The 24877-nt window shown below is 36.8% G+C and overlaps 1 protein-coding gene across 1 annotated transcript in view; it reads left to right on the top strand.

Moving 5' to 3' along the window:
* The window catches only part of MYO6 (myosin VI), a 107741-nt gene that overhangs the window by 21019 nt on the left and 61845 nt on the right, over positions 1 to 24877 (top strand). Inside the window, exons 2-7 of the mRNA XM_039727127.1 lie at positions 7930 to 8068; positions 14067 to 14136; positions 18733 to 18806; positions 20827 to 20956; positions 21967 to 22072; positions 23962 to 24017. Coding sequence (XP_039583061.1) covers positions 7930 to 8068; positions 14067 to 14136; positions 18733 to 18806; positions 20827 to 20956; positions 21967 to 22072; positions 23962 to 24017 — 575 coding nt within the window. The remainder of the gene's footprint in view (positions 1 to 7929; positions 8069 to 14066; positions 14137 to 18732; positions 18807 to 20826; positions 20957 to 21966; positions 22073 to 23961; positions 24018 to 24877) is intronic.

The following is a 24877-nucleotide window of genomic DNA, read 5'->3' as shown; positions in this document are numbered from 1 at the left end:
AAAAGTATAAAATAGATGGTGTTGTCACTAGGTAGTGTAGGCTTTCTACTTCAAGTATTTTTCTGAAAAAATATTTAAGTTGTGCAGAGTTCTTGAATTGCTGATGAATTAACAGAAATTCAAAATCCCCCAGTCAAAAGTGGGATTTGTTTTGTGGTTTATATTTTTCTGTTTGGTTTGGGTTTCCCCCCCTTAAATGGGTGGTTAGGAATATTCTGATGTTTTTTTTTGTATGGAGGATATGAGCTTTTTTTGGGTTTATCTGTGTTCACATGAGTTAGAAATAAATTACTGGGATTCAGTCTGCCTCAGCCTCTTTTTGAATCAGCTGGACAAAAGCTGGTATAAAATGCAATGTATGCTTGCTTTAACTGGTACAAGGCCCTGCTGTCTGCACGAAGATGTGCTTTTGCTAGCATTGATTGTGGTCTACAGAGGATTAAAATTCTGGTGTCCTGATTGCTTACCATAATGGTCAGCTTCTGCAGTCCAGATTATGGAAGCCAGTGGTATTTATGTGATAAAAAACCAATATTTATAAGTGATCCATTTCCTTTTAAGTATTTGTGAATCAAATTAAGGACTTTCTTAGTGGTTTGTTTTCTTTTTTTTTTTTTTCATTTGCATAATTAGATTTTCTACTTTTTGTGCTGGAGGTGAGGCCCCTTGTATTTGGTAGACTTAGGCCAATTGGTTGCTTTTGTTTTGCCTTGTATACGAAGCTCAAAGAGAGACTGTTGGGAGCATAAGCTTAAAAAAGAATAAACGTATCAGGTCTTGTATTAGGTCACCTGAAGATGAGCAATAGCTTGGCAGCAGCACATGCTGGGTGGGGAAACAGGGCACTCTAATTTGACAGTAGGAGAGTATGAGATGTAGAAGATGAATGGGTGGGGAAGGCTGAAAAATGACATAACCGGAGGAGAATTTAAAGTTCATTAGCTTAGAGAGAGTCATCATCCTCAACCTTCAAGAAGTATTTGCTTTTTCTCATGTTTACACTTGGGAAAAGTGGCACATGAGGATATAAACAAATATACTGTTAAAGTGATACCTGAAGGGGTTTTGAAGTTACTTGACCTTGTTGAGGCTGCTTATGGAATATGATTTAAGCCATTATTCTTGAGCACTGCTGCCAGTGCTATACAGCACCACTACTGCCATGGAGATAGTTAATTCCAGAGTTCACCTTGTCTGCTTGAACTACTCCAGCTAGATCTGCAGGAGTGCATCCTATGTGTTCTTTATATATGATGAGATGGCTTAAGATACTTTTGATTTTGCTGTGATGTCTTTGTCTGTTTGGTGACTTCTGCCTTGGTATGTCTGTTCTTCCCATCTCGCTGCCTGCTGGTTTCACTAGGGCTGACTTGCAAAGCCTGAAAGCGTGAAGTACCTCTTTCAAAAGTGTTTTTATAGCCTTGTTAATTCTGTTTTTTCTAGTCCTCATTTCTCTTTTGTAATGCTTCTGAAGTGGTGTCCAGACAATATCTAAGGAGCCTTTTCTTTAATTTTAACATTGCTGCTCAAATTTGATACTGTGTTTTGTGTTTTGCTGCTTTTCCTTTCTGCTTGTTGCTATTACTGGAGCAGGCATTGCTGTTGGTTGAAAGTGCTTATGCAGGTCCCCTTGGCATACTTAATTCTTGGTTTGTCAGGAAGAAAATAACTTAGGTTATTTTAATGAACAAGAACTGGGACAAAGACCTCTCTATTTTTTTAGTAGGAACTAAAATAAGAATAATGTTTTTGAGAGAACGGTAGCTTAAAAAGCTGTCAGAAGAGCAGGAATTGCAGAGGAAACAATCAGATCTTGATTCTAATACAAATTGAGTTATAATTTATCAGGTTCATAGTCAAAAGACCACAGCCTCTGTGGTTAGAATTTTACAAACTTACCAGCTGTACAAAATTAATCTTGGTCTTGTACAACAGTAGTTAAATTGGACAAACATTTGCTAGTTAACATGACATATATGTTGCTGTCTTCCTTTGCTAAGTCTCATTTGATCTTCCATCTTCCCCACTCCTTGTCATCTTCTCACTTGTTACATTTCAAACATTTCAGAATGTTTGCTGTTTGTCCTGTGCTGGTGTACCACAAGTGATCTTTTCAGATCACTTGTCCAGCCTCTCTTGTGGGCTCATTTCCTCTGCCACATCTGCAGAGTTGGTATGTTTGTTAAAATTGCCTTAAACTCTCCTTCCTCTGGATTTTTTTGAGGCTTCCCTGTAACCTCCAATAGCAGATTTCCTTGTCCATGTGAGGTTTATTTTTATTTCTTGACAATACTGAGAATTTTGCACTTAGTAAGCAACACCTGAAAGACTCCTGACCTTTCAGAAATCTGTTCAGTTGATGTACAAATTATTTTGGATAAGCTTCCTACAATAGGTGCTTTTTTAATGGGCTACATTTTTGTTATATTAAAGGTGCATAGACATTCACAAATGCTGATTGATTCAATATGACGCATTTGAAAAAGCATAAAATACATGTATTTCAAAACTGAGGGTTCTTGGGCAATGCTTGTATCACCTAATTTTCAGGATGGTAACATACATGAAATTCAGCTGCTGTGGGGGAAGCTTCTTACCATTAATAGAATTCCTTCCTTTTAACAGCTTATTTTGATGCAATAGCCATTTAAATATTTGCAGATAAAGTAGTATGGGTTTTTTTTTCAAAGTACATGTTCTTGCTCAGACCATCTCCTGCCTGCATCAGTACTTCTCAAGGTGGTCAGGAGGGGAACAGACAGAGCAGGGAGCAAGACCAGGAGGGCAGCTGGGGAGAAATGGCTCAAGCAGCAGTTAACACACAGGAAGGTGAGATGTGGTCAGGAGGGGAACAGACAGAGCAGGGAGCAAGACCGGAGGGCAGCTGGGGTGAAATGGCTCAAGCAGCAGCTAACACACAGGAAGGTGAGACAGTTTAGAGGAAGCTGTACAGGTCTTTGGCTAATCCTGATCCTACCACGCCCCTTCTTCTGCTCCTAAAAATTTGTTCTTCCAGGAGCATGGATGTTCCAGACAAAGGTATTTTCAGAAATGATGTGGAGTATTGCAGTTGTGTTTTACTGATTGGGAATTACCATGTTTAGTGTAGAGAAAATAAGCTTTCTCCTTTGCTTAAAGCATGAGGGACTGTCTTGTCTTTTCTTATTGACTAGTAAACACAACAGCAGAGAAGGCATTTCATATGTGCATGTTAAATACAAGTTAATACAAATACAAAAGAGTGGTTCATCTGGAAATACTACAGAAATCAGTTTCTGCTGCTCAGTATTGAAAACATGCAGATACATGCAAATACACAAATAAGAAAATGAGCATGCTATGAGAATAATTTCATCAGCTGTTGTGCTCGAGTTGTATCAAGCAGCCAGAGCAGGCAGCTTTAAAAGAAATTTTTATTTAGTAATTCTCAGATGTGAAGTGATTACTCTTTGTTTTACATGCATACATCTACAAAAGGTAGTGACAATTAACAAGTTGGAGTTAAGATTTTCAAAACAAGTTGGTTTTGAAGGTACTTCTGGGCTGTGCTATATTGTCCAGTTTGGCAGAAGTCCCTGTGTCGCAGAGTTACTTTGCTGAAGTTATTTTATGTATGAAAAAGCTGCAGTGTGACATGGATAAACTAGAATGTGTTAGAGCAGAGTTTTGCAGTAAATTGGAAAAGTAAAGAATAAAAATGGTATCAGTTTAATACTCAGTTAAACAATGGAGCTATAACTGTATTGTAATTAGTTCAAATAAAAATAAATCTCTACTATAGCTGCAGTTCATTTGAAATACTGTGTCACATGCAGTAGAATGCTGCATGCTGCCTGAGCTTTGATTTGGAGAAGTTTCAGTTGAGCAGTAAACTAAGGTTGCAAAAATAATTTGTCTGACAGTAAGGTACCACTATGTATGAATGTTTTTCTCTGTCTAGTCTCTTCTCTATGTTTATAGAACCTTTACCAGAGCAGTCTCATGTGCCTGCTGTAATCAGCAGAATTTTGGGCAGCTCTTAAAAACATAAATGCAATGTGGTTTTAATATGAAAAAAACCCTGTGTTTTACAATGATAATTTACTACTATACGTATTCTAATTAGTTTATTTTCCTTGGACTTAGCCATTTTAGTGAGTTACTGTTAGTTGTTTAATGAAGTCTAATTTTTCATTTGTTTTAATTAGTTAATTGAGCAATCAGTACAGTGCCTTGGTATAGCAGACTGTTCATAGGATAGTAAGTAGGATCAGATCATGCAAATGCATGCCTCTGGGCTCTGGCAACAAGTTTAAAATTGCATTAGTATATTTTTCCTTTCTAGTATTCTTTCACCAGATGGTAGCATTTGATTTCCTTTTAAACAGTCTATAACACCCAAATGTAGTTGTATTACATTCTTTTAAAATCAATACTACTTAGGTAAACAGAAGTGGGAGGAGGATAGTGTGTTAACTTTCAACTGAGAAATTCTTAGTTGTTTCCTACACTCAATGTGTTGTGTAGATAACTTTTTGAGAAAAAAAAGTCATTAAACATTCTCCAAAAGGGGGATTAATAGTGTAGGAAAAAAGTTACAGAAGTATTGGTGGGTGTTTTTTCTTGGAATCTGGGCAGTGATTTGTCTTGCAAGTTGTTTGAACACTAGTTCTAGAGTTTAGCCTGTGCTGAATTTGATAAGTACTCTTATTGATAATTAAGGAAAAGTCTATTACTGCATACCAATTATGAAGAAATAAAATCTGACATTTGAAGGAAGAGCTATTAAGTTTACCAGCTTCAGGCAAAGGCTTATTTTATTACTATCCCTCTTGTGCTGAAGAGAGAGAAAAACTCCAGTACCCCCGAGGTCTTTCTATGTAGAAAGAGAAAAGGGCACCTGGCTTCCCAGTTTCAAGCATAACCTTTGCAAGTTCTCTTCTTCATTTTGGAGATATCTTAATTGTGGAGACCAAAATGATCCAGCAATAAAACCAATTAATGCATGTTAAGTGCATATATACAAATATGCATGATAAATTATTTCGTCTCCTTTTTTGGAAGCATCGTTCAGCTTACTGCTTGTGTTTCATGGTGTTGCTATCAAATTTGTTGCCTTAGAGCTTTTAGCATGGGCATGAGTCTTGTTGCTTTCATTGTTTTCAGAAATGATGTGCTCTTTTAGCAGTGTGATGGACTGTGCATAGATTGGATTTAGATGGATTCGTATCGGGAAAAAAAGTTTGTTCCCACTGGTAGTTTCTGTTCACTGTAAAATGCTGGTCTGTAAACTGGCTATTCAAGAGCTTGTTCAGGGATTGGTTTCCTGCACCTGTCTCAAGGCAACAGCACAATACATCAGATGGGGGTGTAAATAATAGAGCAGATAATACCTGGTAGGTTTTGATATCCAGTTTCAGTGTGCTCCCTGCCAGAGTCCCAGCTGACAGAGATGGAGTGGTACTAAACCCAAAATGTTACAATTGGTTACTCAGCTAAAAGACTGTATTTATTAAAATTAATTGTCCCATTAATAACTGACTCACTTGTCTTTAGATTCCTTTAATTCAGTGGTGTCTTAGATGTTTGCAAAGTCTTGGGTACTTTTCTTAAACTTGCATTTCCTGGTGGTGGCTGAATTCAACCACTGCTCTGTCCTTCAAGAGGATTTTTTTCAGCTTGTGACACTCCTCTGTTATAATTTATAAATGAAGAATGAAGTTGTCTTAAGAATATGTAAGAATGCAAAAAGCCCTGTCAGTGAACAAAGCAGAAGCATCTGGATGTGAACTGGGGAGGTTGGATTCCTTTTTACTTAAAATTACTGCCAAACTTTTGCCAGAGTTTTGGCAGTAATTTTAGGGTTTGTTTCTTATGCAACATGGTTGTGTCCAGAGCCCTGACCATGCTACTCGGAGTGTAAAAGAGAGCCTTGTTTTTAGTGGCTGTGTGACATATCGTTTAACTACTATTTTGAACTAGCATTTTAAAAGCAAATGATAGGTTTGTGGAGAAATGAAGGCTTGGTTATATCCAGAAATAAACTCAGCTGTTTAGCAACTATGCCCACGATGGCAGTTGGATCTAGAGGTAAGATCTGTCTGGGAAAAAAATTCCTTTTTCAGTATCATAAAATAAAGAAAAATAGCCAACAGCCAGTTGTGAGTGAATACAGATGTTGTTTACAGGATTTATCATATAGTGGTGGCAACACACGATGAAGATGCTGTTTTGTAGAGTTCATGTGCTGTGGCGAAAGGTGGAAGTAAATAGAATGTGACACTGGAGGTTTTAGAACATAACTTCCTGTGTGTAGTTAAAAGTTACTATGTTCTGTTCATGGCAGAATAGTAAATCACAAGTTTTCATCAATATTTCACATTAAAGTTGCCAAGGAATAAGACAGCTTGCTGTTAACTAAAACCAGCAGCATTCTCAAGGAGATCACAGCCAGCCTTTTCCTTCCTTTCAAACTTTTCTAACCTGTCCTTGGAGGCAGTAAAAAGCAGGTTATGTGCAGCATGTGCTGACAGATTCTCTGAGGGCAAAGATGTCGTTTTCTGCTTGTAGTTGTACAGCTTTCTGGTGGGCCAATCACTCCTTTTCCTGGCTGCTGATCATGGCAAAGGGATCAGTAGCCTTCATTGTTCGTGAGAAATTTTGGATCTTCTTTTTCCTTCAGATATGGGAAGAGAAAAATGTGGAACACTTTCCTGGGCTTTCCCTAGAATTCTGGAGTTTGTTGCCAGTGCTTTCTTTGCTGCTTGGCAAGCTCATTTCTTTCATGCTGAGAGAGACAAGTTACACCTTGGTGGTATGAGATCACTTTTTGCAAATTTTGGAATCACTAAAACATGTCAGTTTAATATGTGAATGAGTTTTGGAGGGGAGTAAGGGACAGCAAGGAGAAGTGAGCCTTTTAAGCTGAGTCTATTCTTATTAGGGTAAGGACTATAAAGTAGGTTTAAAAGAAACCAAAACTAAACCAGCAACAACAACAACAAAAAAGCCACTAAGAAAGGGACCAATTCAGCATATTTAAAATGGCACCATTAGCCATTCAGAGTGTGCCAACCTTGGCAATTTTCCTGGTTAGCTCAATGAGTATTGCATGCAATCAAGTACTCCCTTTTAATTGGGATCTTATTTAGATGTATAACTTGAGGAGCATAAGGTTTGAATATATTGGCCTTTGCATCTTTTTCACTTGCAGATCAAAATTATTTCAGAGCAATTTTCATGTCATTTTTTCATAGAAAATAAAGTTCCTTAAGAGGAAGACCTGTAATGTTATAGTATCAGGAGGGTCAGCCCTTAAAAGACTTGCAGGATGATAAATCAAGACCAAATATATTTGTGGGTTATTTGAAAGCCATATGCTCAGTCACACAAAAAGAATGAACACATTCATTTATCTCAAATGTCAAGAGACTGGATTTCTGCTCACATGCCTCAATGTGTGCTGTTGCAAAAATACAAATATTTGTACACCAGCTCAAGTACAGACAAGTATCCATTAGTCATATGACCCACTGCATATATATGTGTGTATCTTTACATGTGTACCAATATATGTATATATACACACTCCTAATATAGTCTTGGCTTTGAATCTAACTTGCATTTCTACTTTGATAATGAGATAAGACTCCCTTCTTGGTTCACAAGTTAAGGAGGCTGGATAAAGAGCTTCAGGGAGCAGTGTGTGAATCCTATAAAAAATGATTCTGGTCTTCAATCTTCTCCATGGTGAAGTCCAAGGGGTGTCCTCTGTAGGCGAAGCATTGTGAATTGGAGAAAGGCTGGCTCCAGCCTACAGCAGCTGTCTCCTTTCATACTGAATAATAGAAATAAACATAATAAACTGAAGTCTATGTCATAAATCCCGTTGGTTTATTCAGTTTGTATATAAAGTGTTTTGATTAATTTTAATTATATTTTTTCTTACAGGAAATACTGGATAGATCCCACAATGGAAGATGGGAAGCCCGTTTGGGCTCCACACCCAACTGATGGGTTTCAGATGGGGATGATTGTGGACATCGGCCCTGACAACTTAACTATTGAACCTTTGAATCAGAAAGGCAAAGTAAGTGTGTCACAAACAAAGGAACAGAGAAAAAACATACAAAGAAACCACCTTACCTGTAGGCCAGGTCTTTGCCCCTGTCTTCAACTGCACACAGCCTGAAGGTGATGGAAAATCAGTTTTCTGCTCTAAGTTTGGCTAAGGATCTTTGTTCAGCTTTAGCTTGTATTGCAATGGACCCCTCACACTGACGAGAAGTGCGTACTTCGTCAGTTATCTGCACGTGCATTGAGTATGTACTCTTGAAAGAGAAGAGGTTTGGATCTCTGTAGTAATTTGATTCAGTACTGTGTGCTTTTTTAATTAGACACTGATTAAGAGCCTGCTGTTAAGATTAGCTTCTCTCTTTTTCCTTACATGCGTAGGAAGGGTCCTACAGGGGTGTGCTGGGCCCTGGCTAAGATTAGACACCATTAGACTGATGAAGACTGAGAGATGAATCCTCTTAACTCAAGTACCTTGAAAAGTAATATGATGTCAAAAAAAAAAAGTCCTGTGGAATTGCTACATCAAATTAAAGTCAAAATAAATGTAACTTTTAAAATGAAGACATAATTCATCCTAATTAGTGTGTTCCAATGGCTTGATTTATCATGACATCTTTCAGACTCAGTATGTCGTAACTAAATGTCAGTTTTTACAGGAAGTACCTTGAAGCTATCAATTATGCTAATTCAAATGGTCAGATTCCTGGGTTGTACTAGCTAGAATAAGATTAGCAGTGCTTTAAAAGTTGTGGTTTCAGTCTTTTTGAATATATTTTTGTGCCCTTTCTAATAGTTTTGGTTTTTCTTATGTTCAAGGATGTAAAAAAAACAACAGTGTGTTTTGTTGTCCTTTTTTTTTTTTATGTCAGCAGTAGGCGAGAATGCCTTGTCACAGGTCAAAAGGTTATGCAGCAGTCCTTCCTTCTGGGGGAATGTTATTTTTTGTGCATCTTGGAGAGGAAGTTGATTTTGCCTTCCTTAGAAATACAAAGTATAACAACTGATTTTTGAGTGAGAGAGATAGTGTATAGGTTTAGTAGTAGCAGTAGTACTCGTTTGTCAGTTTGAGGAGGAGCAAGATTATTCAGACAAGGATGTTAAATATTTCAAATCTATGGCTAATATTAAAATGATTTAAATAAATTCCACCCCCACTGCTGTTTCTGTTTATATTCCCCAATGGCCCTGATGCCATAAGGAGCAAAAGCCTTTACAGTGAAACAGAAACAATAATAATGATATTTCTGAGTCACTATTTATTTCTAACATGTGCTCCTTTCAGGGACCATAAATAATTTAAAATAAACAACAAAAAAACCAAAAAATGATCCTAAAAAACAAATAGTTTGTTTCATGGTTTTCTCAACAACAACAACAAAAATCTCTTTTGTCTAGGGAGTTTGTTATTCTGCTGTTGGCTGTTTTAAATTAAGCAGATCAATTAAGAGCCTAATGTTCATTCATCTAAGGGAACAAACACTTCTCAGTCTAAATAGAGATGATGGTCCTATATTTTAAACTATCAAACTTAATTCATTAACCATATATTAATAAAGGTGGACTAAAAAGTTTTCTTGGTTACCTTCTCAGTCATTTCAAGGTGTCATTGATTTCTTTTTAGAGAAACATTTCTCATTGCTTTTTGACTTTTTAAGACGACTTTGTCCTTGTGCGCTTAGACCATTCATTTGAAGTTGTCATCATTAACACTCATTATCACTTTGTTTCTTTAAAATGGTAGTTCAACAGTGCTCTTCAGCAAGAATGCATGATCCAGCAGCTCTGGAGTTGCCCATGATAATTACAGGGAGGAGAGGAGTAACCTGATCTTGTAAACATATCCTGGCAGTGTAACTTATTATTATTTTTTAATCTGGGTCATTACCATGTCATACGTATTCTCTGTAGGCACTGGTAGCTTACCAGAGGTCACAGTCTGAAAAGGAAATGTGTATACATGTGTTTCATTATTGCCTTTTATGACACTGTTGTCAATAACTGCAGTATATGCTGCAAGGCAGCAGTTTCACCACGTCTTCAACCCCTCCCTCCCATCCCCATCCGTGGCCAGCTCTGGCACTGCAGAGTGGCACCCTCCCAGCTCCGCCTGCCGAGCTGTGCGTGACATCCCAAACCAGGTCAGAGAACAGATCCTACTGGAAGAAGTGGAAAGTTTTCAGGATGGCAGCAAGCAGTGGAAGGGGGGGCAGAGGAGCTGAAGCCATTGTGGTGGCAGGTTGCTTCACATTATGAAACCAAGTTACCCAGTTCAGGCTCTGTGGAGGTCCAACACACCAATTCACTTAAACCCCAGCAGTAGCAGTTTTGGGCACCACAGCCCATCCCCAAGTGTTTACAGTTCTGTGCAGAACTGTGTGTCTAAGTGAGGTGGGGATCTGAGTCACCCAGCCTGCCCTGCACGAAGGAGAGTACAGCGAGCCGCAGGAGTGTTTTACTGGAACAGAGGATGCATGTGTTACGTGATGGGAACCTCTTCCCAAAAAGTAGATCATTGGCTTGCAAGGCTTATAAATGCCAGGACTGGAAAATAAATGCCAGGAAAAAAAATCCAGAGAAACTGGAGAGTGCTTTGCTAATGAGCAGGGTCACACCTAGAGCTGGAGTCCTGCCCTGAGAATGGGCTCCAGACTGGATTGGTTGTACCAGAGCTGGCAGTCCTGGCCCATGGCCCACCAGCAGTGATATGCTGATGGTACAAGGAAGGGACAGGTAGAAAGGGAACCAGCTGTTGAACTCAGCTAGTATTGTGCTTTCATTTCTCCTTAAAGTGTTCTTTTCTGAATGCCCTGGGATTTGTAATCTTGGATCCTTTTGTTCTTCGAGGCTAAAACAAGGAGAAGGCAGTTGACAGTGAAATTTGAAATTTACTCTTTTCTTGGAGGTAGCAAATGTAAATAAAGTGATTAGGAAGAGATGCACTGGAAGGGCTTGCACTTTGAGATGCTATTCTGGGCACCATGGGGCACTGAGGAGTAGGGGGCAGGCACTTAGAGCATCAGCAGTCATGAGTTTCTGGCAGTCACTGGGAAGGTGTGAGGTGCTGCAGGCACTCGGTGACACTCCTGCTGCCATCGACTGAGAGACACCTTATGGTTCTGTGCCACTTCTGAAGGGTCATGGAAGGCTTTATGGGCCACCTGCTCTGGTATGCTGTGAATAACCAGAAAGGTATTTTTCTCAGCTAGGTATAAAGGAATAAATGTACTTTGAAAGTAAGGATCAGAATGTTCAAAGTTCAGGGCTTCAAGCTAAGGGGTTTTTTTTGTTAATTTTTTTTTTAACAGTGAGCACAACTTACTTGCACAAGTGAGACATGCTCACTGTCTTACACACGGTTTGTACTGCTGTAGGTTAGTTTGTGAAATAAGCTGAGAGTAAGGATGTCTCCTGTCTGTATTTGGAAGGTATAAAGGAAGGCATGGTTACACATATTGGATTACATGGTAGAAAGAAGATCCTGCTTGAATGGAAAGATATCTTTTTTCACTCATCTAGTTTCTGGGAGAATAGTTAAGATTGCCATTGGATTTCAAGGGTTGCTTCATTACAAAGACGACAAACAAAACTCCTTCAGAATGCCCTAAACCTTGTTTTGCTTCCTAAAACCATTTTATTGTCTCATAAGATTAATACACTCTGCACTCCCTTAAAACATATTTGTGATAAGTTATGATTAATGCAAAAGTCTTCTCTCAAGTATCTGAAGGGTTTTTTCCTTAAAACGATTGTTTAAAAAATTTAAAAATGGGACAATATAGTAAAGAATTTCTTTGGATATTTTCTTATTGATATATTAGATTACTATCTTATTTTCTGTTTAAATTACTAGATTTTAATACTTGGAGCTGTGCACGTCTAGCTGTCATACTACATGACAAGTACCTTACTTTATATAAAGTATTCCAAATGTGATGTACAGCCGTGAATTTTTTTCTTTTTTTGGACACAGTTGAAACTATACCTATGTTCTTATCTAAAAAAGCCCAACAGGAAAACATTAACTTTCAGATATGAGAAAAGTAGGAATTCTCTGAATTATCTTTTTTTTTTGGTTTTCTTTTTTTTTTTTCCTTTAAATTTTCTTGACTCAGAAGGTTTAGTGGTGAGTACATTGAAAAAGCCATTCCTCTTCTGGGATAGTTCTAGCATGGCTGACTTTAGCTCCAGAAATGTTAAAGTTCAGAAGTTTATGAACAGTCTCACAGAACAGCTGGGAATTGTGTTCATTCTCTCCTTTGTTAGTGGTTAATGGGTTTACACATCAGCAGACAAGAACAAGAAGTGAAGTTATATTTTTGTAAAGCTGGTCATATTTTTAAACTTTCCCACTGTTTCATGCACAGGGAACTGATCATGTAGGGAAGTGTTATATTCCAATACATCTTTGCCAAACAAGATTTACCTTCACTGTTGACAAACTTGTAGAGAAAATTATGATAATAATATGTAGTTACAGTAATGCTGTGAGAGGGAGGAAAGGGTGTGGTGAATCTCTGCCCTGCTAAAACTCTGAATAGCAGCAGGCATCTTTCTGAGGTAGGTAGACATTGAAGGCTTCCATGGCCCTCACAAACTCTGATAAAGAATATTTTGGAGGAAGTTGGTGTGATGGATGTTCAGATGTTCCAACGTCATTGAGCAGCTTTGTTTCCCTTAGGAAAACATCTTGTACATATTTTTTTACATTAGATCCTGATAAGGGGATGACCAAATATATTTTATTATGGCTACAAATTGCATACTTTATGATAACTTGGTAGGGAAGGGATATTGTAGATTTAATGCTTTCCGTCTGGCAGCAATTAGTTCTGCTCTGAGACATTTTTAACTCCTCCCGCTTCAAAGAGAGTTGCAATTTGTGGCTGTTAATGATGGTATAAGCCCCAGGACCTCTCATACTGTTGCGCTCAAGCAAATGTGAAACAAGTTGCTGTCTTTCTCCTAAATTTCCCTGTGAGATGTTTCTCATGGGACTACCTTGCTGAGTACAATGTTAAACAAGCAAACATGTTTGTTTATTAAGTTCATTCTTTAGATCCAGTTGGTTGCCTTTTCAAATATTAGACCAGACTTCTTGTCTCCATTTCCATGGGGAAAAGGAGCCTGTGCCTGCAGTGGCATGGTGGCTGTCGTGTTTAATTGGTACAACAGGGGTTTTGTTCATTCATTGCTAGCTCAAACGAGCTGTTACTACAGTAAACAAAAAAAATGTAATTAAAAATCTCCTTTGTACAATAGGTATTTTTGTGCAGATGCTGTAATGCATGCTTGCTTGGATGTTTTTCCTTCCTTTTTACAGCAATATAAATTATGATTTCTGGACATGAAAAAAGAAACAATGATGCTTTTGTTATGAGTTTTTCCAGTTGGATGTGAACACTTGATAAATGGTCGTTTTGTGTAACTGGAATACAAGGGTTGAAGGAAGGTCTTGTTTTACTTTAGTATTGATTTATTGAAGAAAAAACCCAAAAAACAATAACCAAAAATACAGTATTTGGTGATACAGTGGATGTTATGTATTGAACATTAATATTTTAAGTAGGAATATTTAAAACAGCCTATCATAACAACATCACAGTCCTTTGACTGAACTAATGATTTGCATTTTATTCTTTCTTCCTTGCAAAACTGAGGAAATTGTGTGTAATTTATAATGCTGTTACCTTTGCATTACTTTTTTTTAGTCTTATTTTTTGTATTGCACAGTATGACATGCAATTTTTCACCTGAAAATCAAATATTATTGCACTAAAATATATATTACTGTGAATTCATTTTTATAATGTAGTGTATTAATATAAATGCAGCACTTTTTGTCTGCATCTAGTAACTCAGTAAAATTTCCAATTCTGAAGTGTAAAGCTGGTGACTTCATTTGAAATCGTGCACAATTACAGTGCACTCACTTGTATGATTGCATGAGATGTCTTTGAACTATATTTCTACTTTATGGAATTCTGACAATGTTAATGTTTCTTATCTAACAGACTTTCCAGGCTGCTATCAACCAAGTGTTTCCTGCAGAGGAGGACAGCAAAAAGGATGTGGAAGATAATTGTAAGTTATTTAAAAATAAATTATGTATTTGAAAAAAAAATATATGCAATGAAATGAATATTGTTTCCTTACAAGTTTCCTCTTTCTTCCTTGTTGTCTTTGTTTGAATTTATGTATGACCTTTGCTAGTCCTTTAAACTTCTTAAAGGAAACCCATTTAAAATATAATTTATTGTGGGTTTTAGTTTTCATTTGAGCACTTTAGAGGAATGGATGCATAATTCCCATATAAAACTGTTGTTTGACTTCCGAAATACTTCATTCAACATTAGGGGTGTAACTGTGCTTTTTATAGTGTGACAAAAGACTTGGTGTCTTTATCAGCACCTGTATTTCTATAGCATTTTCCTGCATTTAAGGAATTTCTCAGATAGCATTCTTGTGGAAGTAGAGGTAATGGAATATAAGTTTTAAGATTACCTTCCCAAAACTGGGAATGGGAATCTGGACCTATCAGGACCACTGAAAATGACAGACTTGAACTGGATATAGGAGTGCTGGTGGAGGAGTTTTGAGGTGAGCTTGTGTAATAAATGTCACTGTTGATCTGCAGGACTTTTATTTTATTAAATATTTTATAGTTAGGTGGATGGAAACAATTGTCAAATCTGGGGAGAGGGGAGAGAATACTGAGAAAGCTGAGTGAGTGCTGTGATCAGCTTTTAGACAACTGTTAAATATTTTGCTGTTGCTGCACTCTATAAACAAATCACAGAGTCTCTCCTATCTTGAATACTGATGAAGGCAAGTTTTTCAACATTTCCTATAGTGTTACTGCTTGGTGAAAATACTGAAGACTTTGTAAATAGTGGCCAAAAATACCTTCTATTGTTCTTAGTTTAAAATAGAGGCTAGGGTCTGGTCTAGGTGATGTAACCTCAGTTCCTGTCCTGTAATAGGGTTTAGTATTTACATCCCATGACAGGAAATACAGCTGTTACAGCTTCTCCATAAGAAACAAAAAGATGAGATCTGAATCTTATGATCTGACTTAGATGGTGCAGTGTGGTTAGAACCAAGCTGGTAGCCTTGCTCCCAGCTGCTTATATTTTTGCAACAAGGATGTGGGTTCAAACTTTTCAAAGCTGTTATCTGTATTCTCTCTACATGGTGATTGTTAGGGAAATGCATTTAATCTGTGGCTCTGTCCCAATGATTTTACTGAGATGTCCTGACACCTCTGTGTCCTGGTCAGGGAATTGAAATCTAGAATGAGATTATGGAAATAATTTGGGATTCCAAGAAAATACTATTCAACTAAGTTAGTCAAAGAAAATATCTTCTTTGGCTTCATGAGAAGATAACAGTTAAAAATCCTTTGTTCAATAAACCCTTCTGTATCAAACATTATTTTAACTTTCCAGTATATTCTAACTTGCTGCTCACAAGTTGCAGTTCATTTGAAGGATGCGTGAATCCCAAATTAAATTTCCTTCTCTGTCAGAGAGCATTTGTGTTTGGTATCATTGATTTCTAAGAAAAACAACTATATTGAGTGCTTATAAAACTGTTCTAAAAAATCCTGAAAGGACAGGGTATTGGATAAGACTGTTAAAAAACCCCCAGTTCTACAGATGCAGAGCCTTGCAATTAATCAATAAAATAATTTTCAACAGAAACCCTGCTTCATGGTATGGGCCAGGAGAGCCACTGTGAGTAAATCTGGCATTGGCATTTTCTAGTTTTTAGTGCCTCACTTCACCTATGTGAACTATGTCTGTGTGTAAGTAAATATATGGAGAACTAAATGCACATATATACACTGGCTATATTTAGACATGACCATATGAATATTCAGAATTCTCTCCCTCTGGGTGACTTCCTTTGCCTTTGGATATGGATGCCTCTTCTAAAGGATTTCTGCTAAAGAAGATGCATTTTGAATTTGCTGACATAAACCTTAGTTTGCATGTCTTGAGGTGATGGCATTCCCTTGGGGAGCAAGCTCCTATTGCACACTGAGTCTGCAGGTATAGCTGCTTTAATTGCTATGAGGGCAATGAGGACACAAGGAAATCTGGGTTCCTTTGCTTTTGAGATAAGCAACCTAATAAAAAGTTGATGATTAACTGCTTCCTTTAAAATACTGCAAATGCAGAGAGGTTCCTACAAAGATATGGTCAAGGGTGTTGATAGACAATTACTATGTAATAATTTCTCATCTCAATACTGAGGATCCAAATGACTTGAAATTTGCTAATTTTTTACTATGCTGTCCCCTCTCAGGCACACAGAGGGCCAGAAGGAGACTTCAACTTTCATTAGAGCAAGCAGGAGTTTCTGTTTCTGGCCCATTTCCTTTTAATATCTCTTTCTCTAGGGATGACCCCAATAAAAGAGGTGAAGGCAGACTTGTTATTTGTGGTCCCAGTGCCATTTTCTCAGCCATGTGAACTGAGAATGCCTGAGGAAGGGAGGACAAGTCCTGCTGTGCAGTGAAGCGCTGGGTATCTGTGCTTGGCTGCCGCAGCTCCCGGTGACTGTGGGGCTGTGGGGGAATGCATGTCTGCTGTGCTGGCAGAGGAGGAACTGTGGGCATGGGGGCCAGCCTGTTGTTTCATGAAGGAGTTGTGTACAGCCACAATTTCAAGGCTGTTATGATCCAAAGGGAGAGTTTACCTAGGGTAAAGCTAAAGCATGCCTTGTGTGCCTCTGCCAGCACAGGAATATGAGCACAAGGGGTTTTGTGGAGGAAGGTGGTTTCTTCTGAACAAACCAGAAGCTACGAGGTCGTTTGAGAAGTGTAAATGATTCCAGATATTTGAAACAAAGCTGTATTTAGTCATGTAATAGAGGGAAGGGCTGTTATTCAGCAGAACTATGCAAGCCAAAGGCAAGCTGTAATTTGCTGGTGAACCTGACTTTGTTTCAGGCCAGTCTAGTGCAGATAAGTAGGGAACAGAGCCACCTCCACTCCTCAGTCCACTGCAGGAGGAAGGGTAAAAAAAAACCCACAGATGTTTCTGAGAAGCTCCCATTTTCCTTTGCCAGTATATTTTGGTTCAGCAGGAGGAATGTTGAAAGAGATGTTAAGATCTGCTTACTGAACTTAGGTATCTTTACGGGGCAAGGTGGCTGGGCAGGTTGACTTTAGGTCATACAAACTGACAGCCCTTTTTGCACATTTGTGTAAATAAGTTAGAATACTTTTTTGCTGCTGCAGCCCTTGAGAAAGGGTGTCAATTCAACATAAAACAACTTTGTTGGTCATTATAGATGAGGTGTGTATGTGACCCTTGTGTGAGGTGCAAGCTAGTGGTTACTCTTACAGAATCACAAAACCAATTAGGTTGGAAAAGACCTCTGAGATCACTGACTCCAACCTCTGACTAACACCACCGTGTCAACTTGACTGTGGCACAAAGTGCCATGTCCAGTCTTTCCTTAAAAAGAAAAGATGTTAATGGTACAGTGCTTACTCCATCTATAATTGGATGTGTACAATTTTTTATACTGTATTACTATGAGGTTTATCAGTGTGGCAGTCTGTCAGTTGTCACTACACAAAATAGTGTTGTACATTTTGATTTGAAGCAGTGAGATACAAAGGATTGAGCATATTTGAAAATGGAGGCTGTGTAATGAGTAGTGTCCTCATTTGGTTTAGGGAAAATATTTTTTACAGTGTTATAGGGGGAACTGGAAATTACCTCTATAATTAAGGCTGCTGACACTTTCCAGTGCTTTGTAGCTGAAAATAAGGACCAGCTTTGCCAGAATTTGAACCTCTACAGTCTGAACCACCCTGTAACACTTCAGCAGTTACAGAATCACAGAATGTTCTGATCTGGAAAGGACCCACAATGATCATTGAGTCCAGCTCTTAAATAAATATTAGCCTACACAGGGATCAAACGCACAACATTGGTTTTAGTAGCACCATGCTCTAACCAAATGAGCTAATCTCTGGCTCAGGTGTTTTATGTTAAAGAACAAAGGAGAAAAATACAGGTAGATTTTGGTGTGTTAGCATTTTTTTTCCCCTGAACAGTTTCTCTGAGGAGGCCTAGTACTCACAAAATTCAGAATTGAAGCAGGGATGGGTTAGTGCCTGGTATTGTGATGCTGCTGTTGCTGCCTCCAGATCCAGATTAGATGTTTCTGTTCATCTATTCAAAAATCACCAGAACCCAGCTGTTACTCCGAATGTCAGTTGGTTGGCATTACCCTGGGGACACTGTGGCTGAGATTGGAGAGGGGAACTGGAAGGAAGGAAATAGTCATTGGTAGGGATTTTGGTAGGCAGCAATTTCTGTGCTTAGAGGCTGGTGTGAAGGCAGATGCACTGTGTTTGACTGACAGGCTGGTTAAAGAAGCTTACACTGAGCAGAGCCTGTATTTGAAGCTTCTGCACTCCAATTCTTTGTTCAGCAGCTTTCTGTATCTCCAAATGTACAGTTGAGAGCAGGTTTGTAGTTTTAAAAATGTATATAGAGTCAGTACTCCTTTCTTAAGACAGTGTGAAAAAAATGATAGGATTAAACTGCAAACAAAGAGAGGGGAAGAAAATTCTCCTTAATTCAAGATTTAGGTTTTTTTCTGTACTTAAAGGTAGTCCTGAGCTCTTAATGGTATGTGATTGTTTTTTACTTGCAGGTTCCCTGATGTATTTAAATGAAGCCACTCTCCTTCACAATATCAAAGTTCGGTACAGTAAGGACAGAATTTACGTAAGTATTCTGTGTCATGACAACCAGTCTAATAGAGATGTCCTTTCAAAAATTCACCAAGTGTTTCCACTTCTGGCTTTTTTTCCCCCTATAACAGAACTGCTAATGTGAAAGGGTCGAGGTTGTAGGCCTTTTCCCCTTGTTTTCCTTACATTATACTTTTAGATCAGAATCCCATCTGATTTTTAGCAGGCAGAGCAATAGGTTTTTCTCTACATGACTGTTTGTGTGCAACCATAGCACAGCTTTCTATCACATACGTTCCTACAGGTAACTTATTTCACTGTTAACAAAGATGGTTTTCTTTCTTCATTATTTTTAAACGAAGCAAACAGGTGCTGTCTTTGACACCTCCTAGCTCAGATGTCCATCTTAATCTTTTATATTGCTATCAAATTGCCTAATTGTACTTAATGAATTCTGACCAAATTACATTTTGTCCTTGCCATCTGCCCAGATACTGACAGCTGTGAAACAGAAGATAAGAGTTTTCTTTCTTTCTTAATTTTTTCCTAATAGAAAGCTGGCTAGGAATAATACAAAACAGTTCCACATATTTTAAAGTGTCTGTGTTAAAATAATCAACTTTTCTTTTAGCATATATTATAAAATTAATTTAGCTAAACCCTTTTGTATAAATGTAAAGAGAAAGTATAATTGTTTTCTTCTGTTGCAGTTAATTTACATAGCTTTAAATTTTTTATGGCTCAAGATCAAGCACTAGCTTTAAAATATAAATAAATAAAAATGACCATTTGAATGTTGCTCTGGAAAAATATTTCTTAAAGAAATCCAACCAAACAATAAAACCCCTCAAGGAAGTAAAATTCTGAATATGAACTGATCATGGGATTGAATAGTATTTTCATAAAGTAGGATAGTAGTTCATAAAACCTTTCTTCAGTGTAAACTGAAGAAACTGCATGTTCAGTTGTCCAGAATATATGTATTTTCTGAAGGAAAAAAACCAAACTTTTTTTCAGTTTATAATTTAGCTACATTTCCCTTGTGAACAGTTTAATGCATTTTTAAAAATCCTGGTTAATAATACTTGTTATTAAAAGGAAAATTAATATTAGTATTTGCAACTCTTGAAGGAAAGTTTTCCTTTGATGAAATAAGTGCTGAAAATAGAACTATTTAAGAAAAGTCATATATTGTGTGATCCAATTTTCTATTAATGTATCACACAGTAGTTTCCAAATTTCAGTTTTCTAGGGACATTCTCAGTAACAACAAAGCAAATAAGTTATTCAGGCTGAAGGTTTACCTAATTTTCTTCAGAGCTTTTCCTGCAAATCTGATTTTTAATTTGATTCTGACCCCTCTTCTTTCCTATCTGTAACCTGGCAATTATAACTAAGCTATAAGAATTTCTTTCAGAAACATTAAAAAATCCCCTCTCTTCAGTGTTCCTTGTCCCGTGGAAAGGTAAAAAGCAGCCTTTGTCTGAGATTCTTCTCAAATTCCTTCTCTGTAAAAGAACATTTGCATTCTGTATTTCTCTCTGTAGAAGCAGCTATAGCTAATTTTCTCTTGGCTGAATGCTTTTATTGCCTGGCTTGAATGCATTCCCAGGCAGGATCCTGTCAGTCCTTCCTGCTGAGTTGCTTCCATTAGATATTGAAAAGCTATCCTCCTCACTGGAGGACAGTGTGTTATGCTATCCATGAGTTTAGTTTATTTGCTTTTGAGCAGCAGGTTTTGGCGTCCTGTCCTTGGTCCAGTAATGCAGACAATAGGAAATAATTTAAAAGGAGACTGGGAGAAAGGTCAGATTCAGGACATACTCCACAGCTCGGTGGTTAGGAAATTTTCCCAGGATAATTTCATAGAAATGCTGAGAAGATAATTAAAGGAACTGTAAAAATATATCCTGTCTTGTGTTTGCATTAGCTGGAGAGGATCATAAATGCAATTGTTATATGGAGGTTATAGCCTGCAATAGTAATAGACAATTGCTGTTAACCACTTGCTTGGATACTGCCTAGTAATTTGCTGTTCATTGTTTTCTTCACAGACCTATGTAGCCAACATTCTTATTGCAGTGAATCCATACTTTGATATACCTAAGTTTTACTCTTCAGATACTATCAAAAAGTACCAGGGTAGATCGCTGGGAACATTGCCACCACATGTTTTTGCAATTGGTATGTATTGAGCCTGTATTTGTCTCTTAAAAAACCAAACATTGAATAATTCAGAGTTATCTGTAAATTGCCACCTGTAGCAGTAATTAACTTACTTTGAACTATTATAAAACAAAATCACTACTGGCTAAAATTGCAAATCTTCTCATCTTTCTGAAGAACTTGGAAATGAGCAACTGTGACAACTCTGTTAGGGTTATTCTGCACTTCCAGTGTTTTAAGTCTAAGTAGTGTAAATATAATTTGCAACCATAAAAAAAAAACACAAAAAAACCCCCCCAAAAAACTAAAAAAGAAATTCAAATTTTATAAGTGAAAAAGGTGTAATAATGATTTATACTGTCTTTCAGTGTAATAATTTTCTTTGCCTTAAATTATGTTGACACAGCACATGCAATGTTTTCTTTTATATGCTCGTGTTACAGACAGAAAGTACATTCAAATGTTATTTATGGCTTACATCTGATTTCAGTCACTTTTGAAAAAAAAAAAAGGAAACTATGATCAAATTTTGACATGTTAAAAGCCTTCTCATTGTTTTGTATTTTATTTTGAAATCAAAAAGATAATTAGGTGGGGTTTGAGTACCTGTTGCATAGCAAGAGAGATTTTTTCCAAGCTTCCTCAGATGTTACTTGTAGCAAAGTACAACTGAAATTTTCCCTTTTAAAAATATAAGAAATTAACACTGAAAACTATTTTCTAAATACATTTAATTAAAAAGATTTAGCTCTAGATGGTTCATTTTGTTTTGTTTTATTCTGGATATAGCTGAGTAGGCCTTTGTTTCAAAGACTTTGAGTTCTTTCATGTCAGTGTTGGAAGAATTACAATTGTAGTATAAATTAAAGGGAAACAGAATTTAATAAACTGTAATTAATTCAATTGTAAATATTTTGTTTCTATTTCTGAAAATGTTACATTTTCATTTTCTGCACTGCAGCTTAACTTTATCCTTGCATTTCTGCCAAGTATTAATTTTTTTTCATGTTAACCATATTCTTTTTAAGCTGATAAAGCATTCCGTGACATGAAAGTGCTTAAGATGAGTCAATCCATCATAGTCTCTGGAGAATCAGGAGCTGGCAAGACTGAAAACACTAAATTTGTTTTGAGGTATGTATGTTTGCACCAAAGTTAGTATGTGAATCTCTTGTGTTTCTGCATTTGGTTGACATAGAGGCAGAGCAAACTAAGCTCATCAGTGGGTTTAAGATACAATTCAGTAAGATTAGTTTCTACATGCACTTTATTACAAGAAATTTAGTTAAATGCTGACATGATAATGTGCAGAAATAGCTACATACAGAGACTTTAACTCAGTTGTAGTGACATCATGTAGTTATTATGGTTTGTGATACAGTCAGTTTGGTATTGCACATCTGGTATTGTGATTGATAAAAAACGTAACTAGACATATTGACTGTATCTTGCAAGACATTGTTGGTTTTGCCATAAATGTGTATTTCTGTGTTCTCCCTGAGGTGTTTTTTTTTCTTTGCTTGAGTATCTTTTTAACTTTAACATACTTTACCCTAGTTTATTGAATAAGACTGAATAGTGGAATTTATTTCTTTATTTATTGATGTTCATGTATGACCAATACTAAATCAAGTGTATTAAATTACATGGAAAGTCATATTGCTGATATATATCAGCCTTGCTTCCATATCTGCATTACCTTTTAATGGCTTTTTATCACTCTGGAACACTGTAACTAGAAAGAACTGCTTCTTTAAATATACCTATGCCATAGGTGGCCTGATGATGCAGGGAAGCACAGTGTGGGCAATGTAAATATGCTGCCATGCCCTGCCTTGGACTTGTTTCCCTCTACAAATATTTAATTCCCTTTTCCCTAAAATCATGTATTTTCTAGTATTTCTCTACAGTAGAGGCATTATTTTCCACATCCCATGAAGAATTGTCACAACTGCCTGTCTGCCTGTTCTTACTGCTCCACGCTGCCCCTCTGCAACCTTTCATAGATAGCTGTAACAATTACTGCAAGGTGCTGGTAATGATTTTTTACACAGGACATCTGACTCTATTCCTGATAAGAGTAACAGACAAAGACAGCAGGCACTGGAAGAATATCTCACAAGAGATGCTCTTAAAGATTATTCTTCCACTTCTCAGCAAAGGAAGAGCTCATTATACAACAGGCAAATATCATTGCTGTTGCTTCTCCCCACCACCCAGCACCATGGAGTCCCTGTACAAAACATAACTGAGTTTTAGAAGCTGGAAGATTTACCCTTGTGTTTTTAGGAAGTAAAAGGTACTAGTAGAACTCTTTTAGTGCTTCTAAAATTTTTTGGAAGGCTCCATTTTCAAGAGCTGTTTTTAATTTGTCCCAGATTCACCTGTGAATTTTCAGAAAACATGGCCTGTGAGCAGGGAAAAAAATTTTTTAAAAAGACTGGAACTTTGGAGCAAGTAGATTGTGGTTTTATTTTCTAATTCTTTCTTCAATTGCTAAATTGAATCTTGCCTTAATTGTACACTTATAATTTCTTATCCTCACCATCTCCATGTGGATTTTTATTAACCCTGATAGTTATGAATACAGAAACAATATGGATGGCAACAGTCCTAAATTCAGGAAATAGACATGAAACTTTATGTATTTAATAAGATTATTAGTAAATACAGATAATACAGTAATAGTTTGATTATATATATAACTGTAATTATATAAGTACAGTTTCTACTAAACTGTAATTTTCATATGCATGTTGAAAAAATATTTCTAGCAGGCCTTGGAGTATTGAAAAAAAATTGAAGTGTGCAAGAATATTTTTGTTTTAACAAAAAAGAAAAGTTAAAAGTTTAAAGTAAAGTTAACATTTATTTCAAAGTGCATAGGTATTTGAAACTTAAAATCAGAATGCTTTCCCTATAGTAATTAGTTAGTATTTGTGCACAGCCATGTTAAACCCTGCTTATAGTGAGGAAATCTGATGTGAGATGAATGATATTGATATTTTTATCTTCGTTTACAGGTATTTGACAGAATCCTATGGCAGTGGGCAAGATATTGATGATAGAATTGTAGAAGGTATTGAAGTTTCTTTCATTTAACTAAAGGTTCCAACATTATGTTTTTTTTTCAGAAATGTGACTCAACAGCAAGTGAATAAAAGTAGCATAGAAATACTGTCAGACTTTCTAGAGCATAATTTACAGTTGATCTTGATTCTAGGTTTTGAAACATTTTTTATTTGTGATTCACTTTATTTTTATTTATTACAGTATCATGCTGTCATTTATCCAGAAAATGTTTATGTGTGTGTTTGAATTGAACTTTACACATGTAATGTACTTGAGATGGTACCCAAAATGGAATTTTAAACTGCTTAAAAATCTGCAAGGACAAGATTGTTTTTTCACTTCTGTCTCTTAGTACCAGGAAAATATAATTCCTTCTCCTCACTATCAAGTTCTCAAAGCCAAATAAAGTAAAGAAGTTCTTTTAAATTATTATTCTGGATCATATTTCTGTTATATAATTTTTTGTCAGAAATCACATAATTCAGACCAGCACTTTGACTGTATCTAACTTTACAATAGACTCCCAAACAAGGTGAAGAGAGACTGTGTTGATCCTTCTCATTGAGCCTCCTTAATGTTGCATGTACTTCCTATATGAACAGAAAATAGCTTTTTGAGAAAATAGAAATATCTGAAGAGCAAACAACCCTCAGCCAATCTAATAATTCCTCATACATCAGTTTTAGTCCTCTATAGCACAGCATAAATTTATTTTGAAATTTCTTTACTCTTTTTCTTAAAAACTAATTTGCTTTAAATTTTCCTGTTTTCAAATTTGAACCACTTATTCAAGAGAAGCACTGCAGGCTTTAATCTCTTGCTGCTGTAGGTCTGCTTAAACCAGTTCCTTAGTGAAATCCACTGTGT

The sequence above is a fragment of the Passer montanus genome, unplaced genomic scaffold (assembly GCF_014805655.1).
Source record: "Passer montanus isolate IOZ18808 unplaced genomic scaffold, ASM1480565v1 scaffold11, whole genome shotgun sequence".
In the NCBI taxonomy this organism is placed as follows: Eukaryota; Metazoa; Chordata; class Aves; order Passeriformes; family Passeridae; genus Passer; species Passer montanus.
This window is presented reverse-complemented; position numbering and strand designations above follow the sequence as displayed.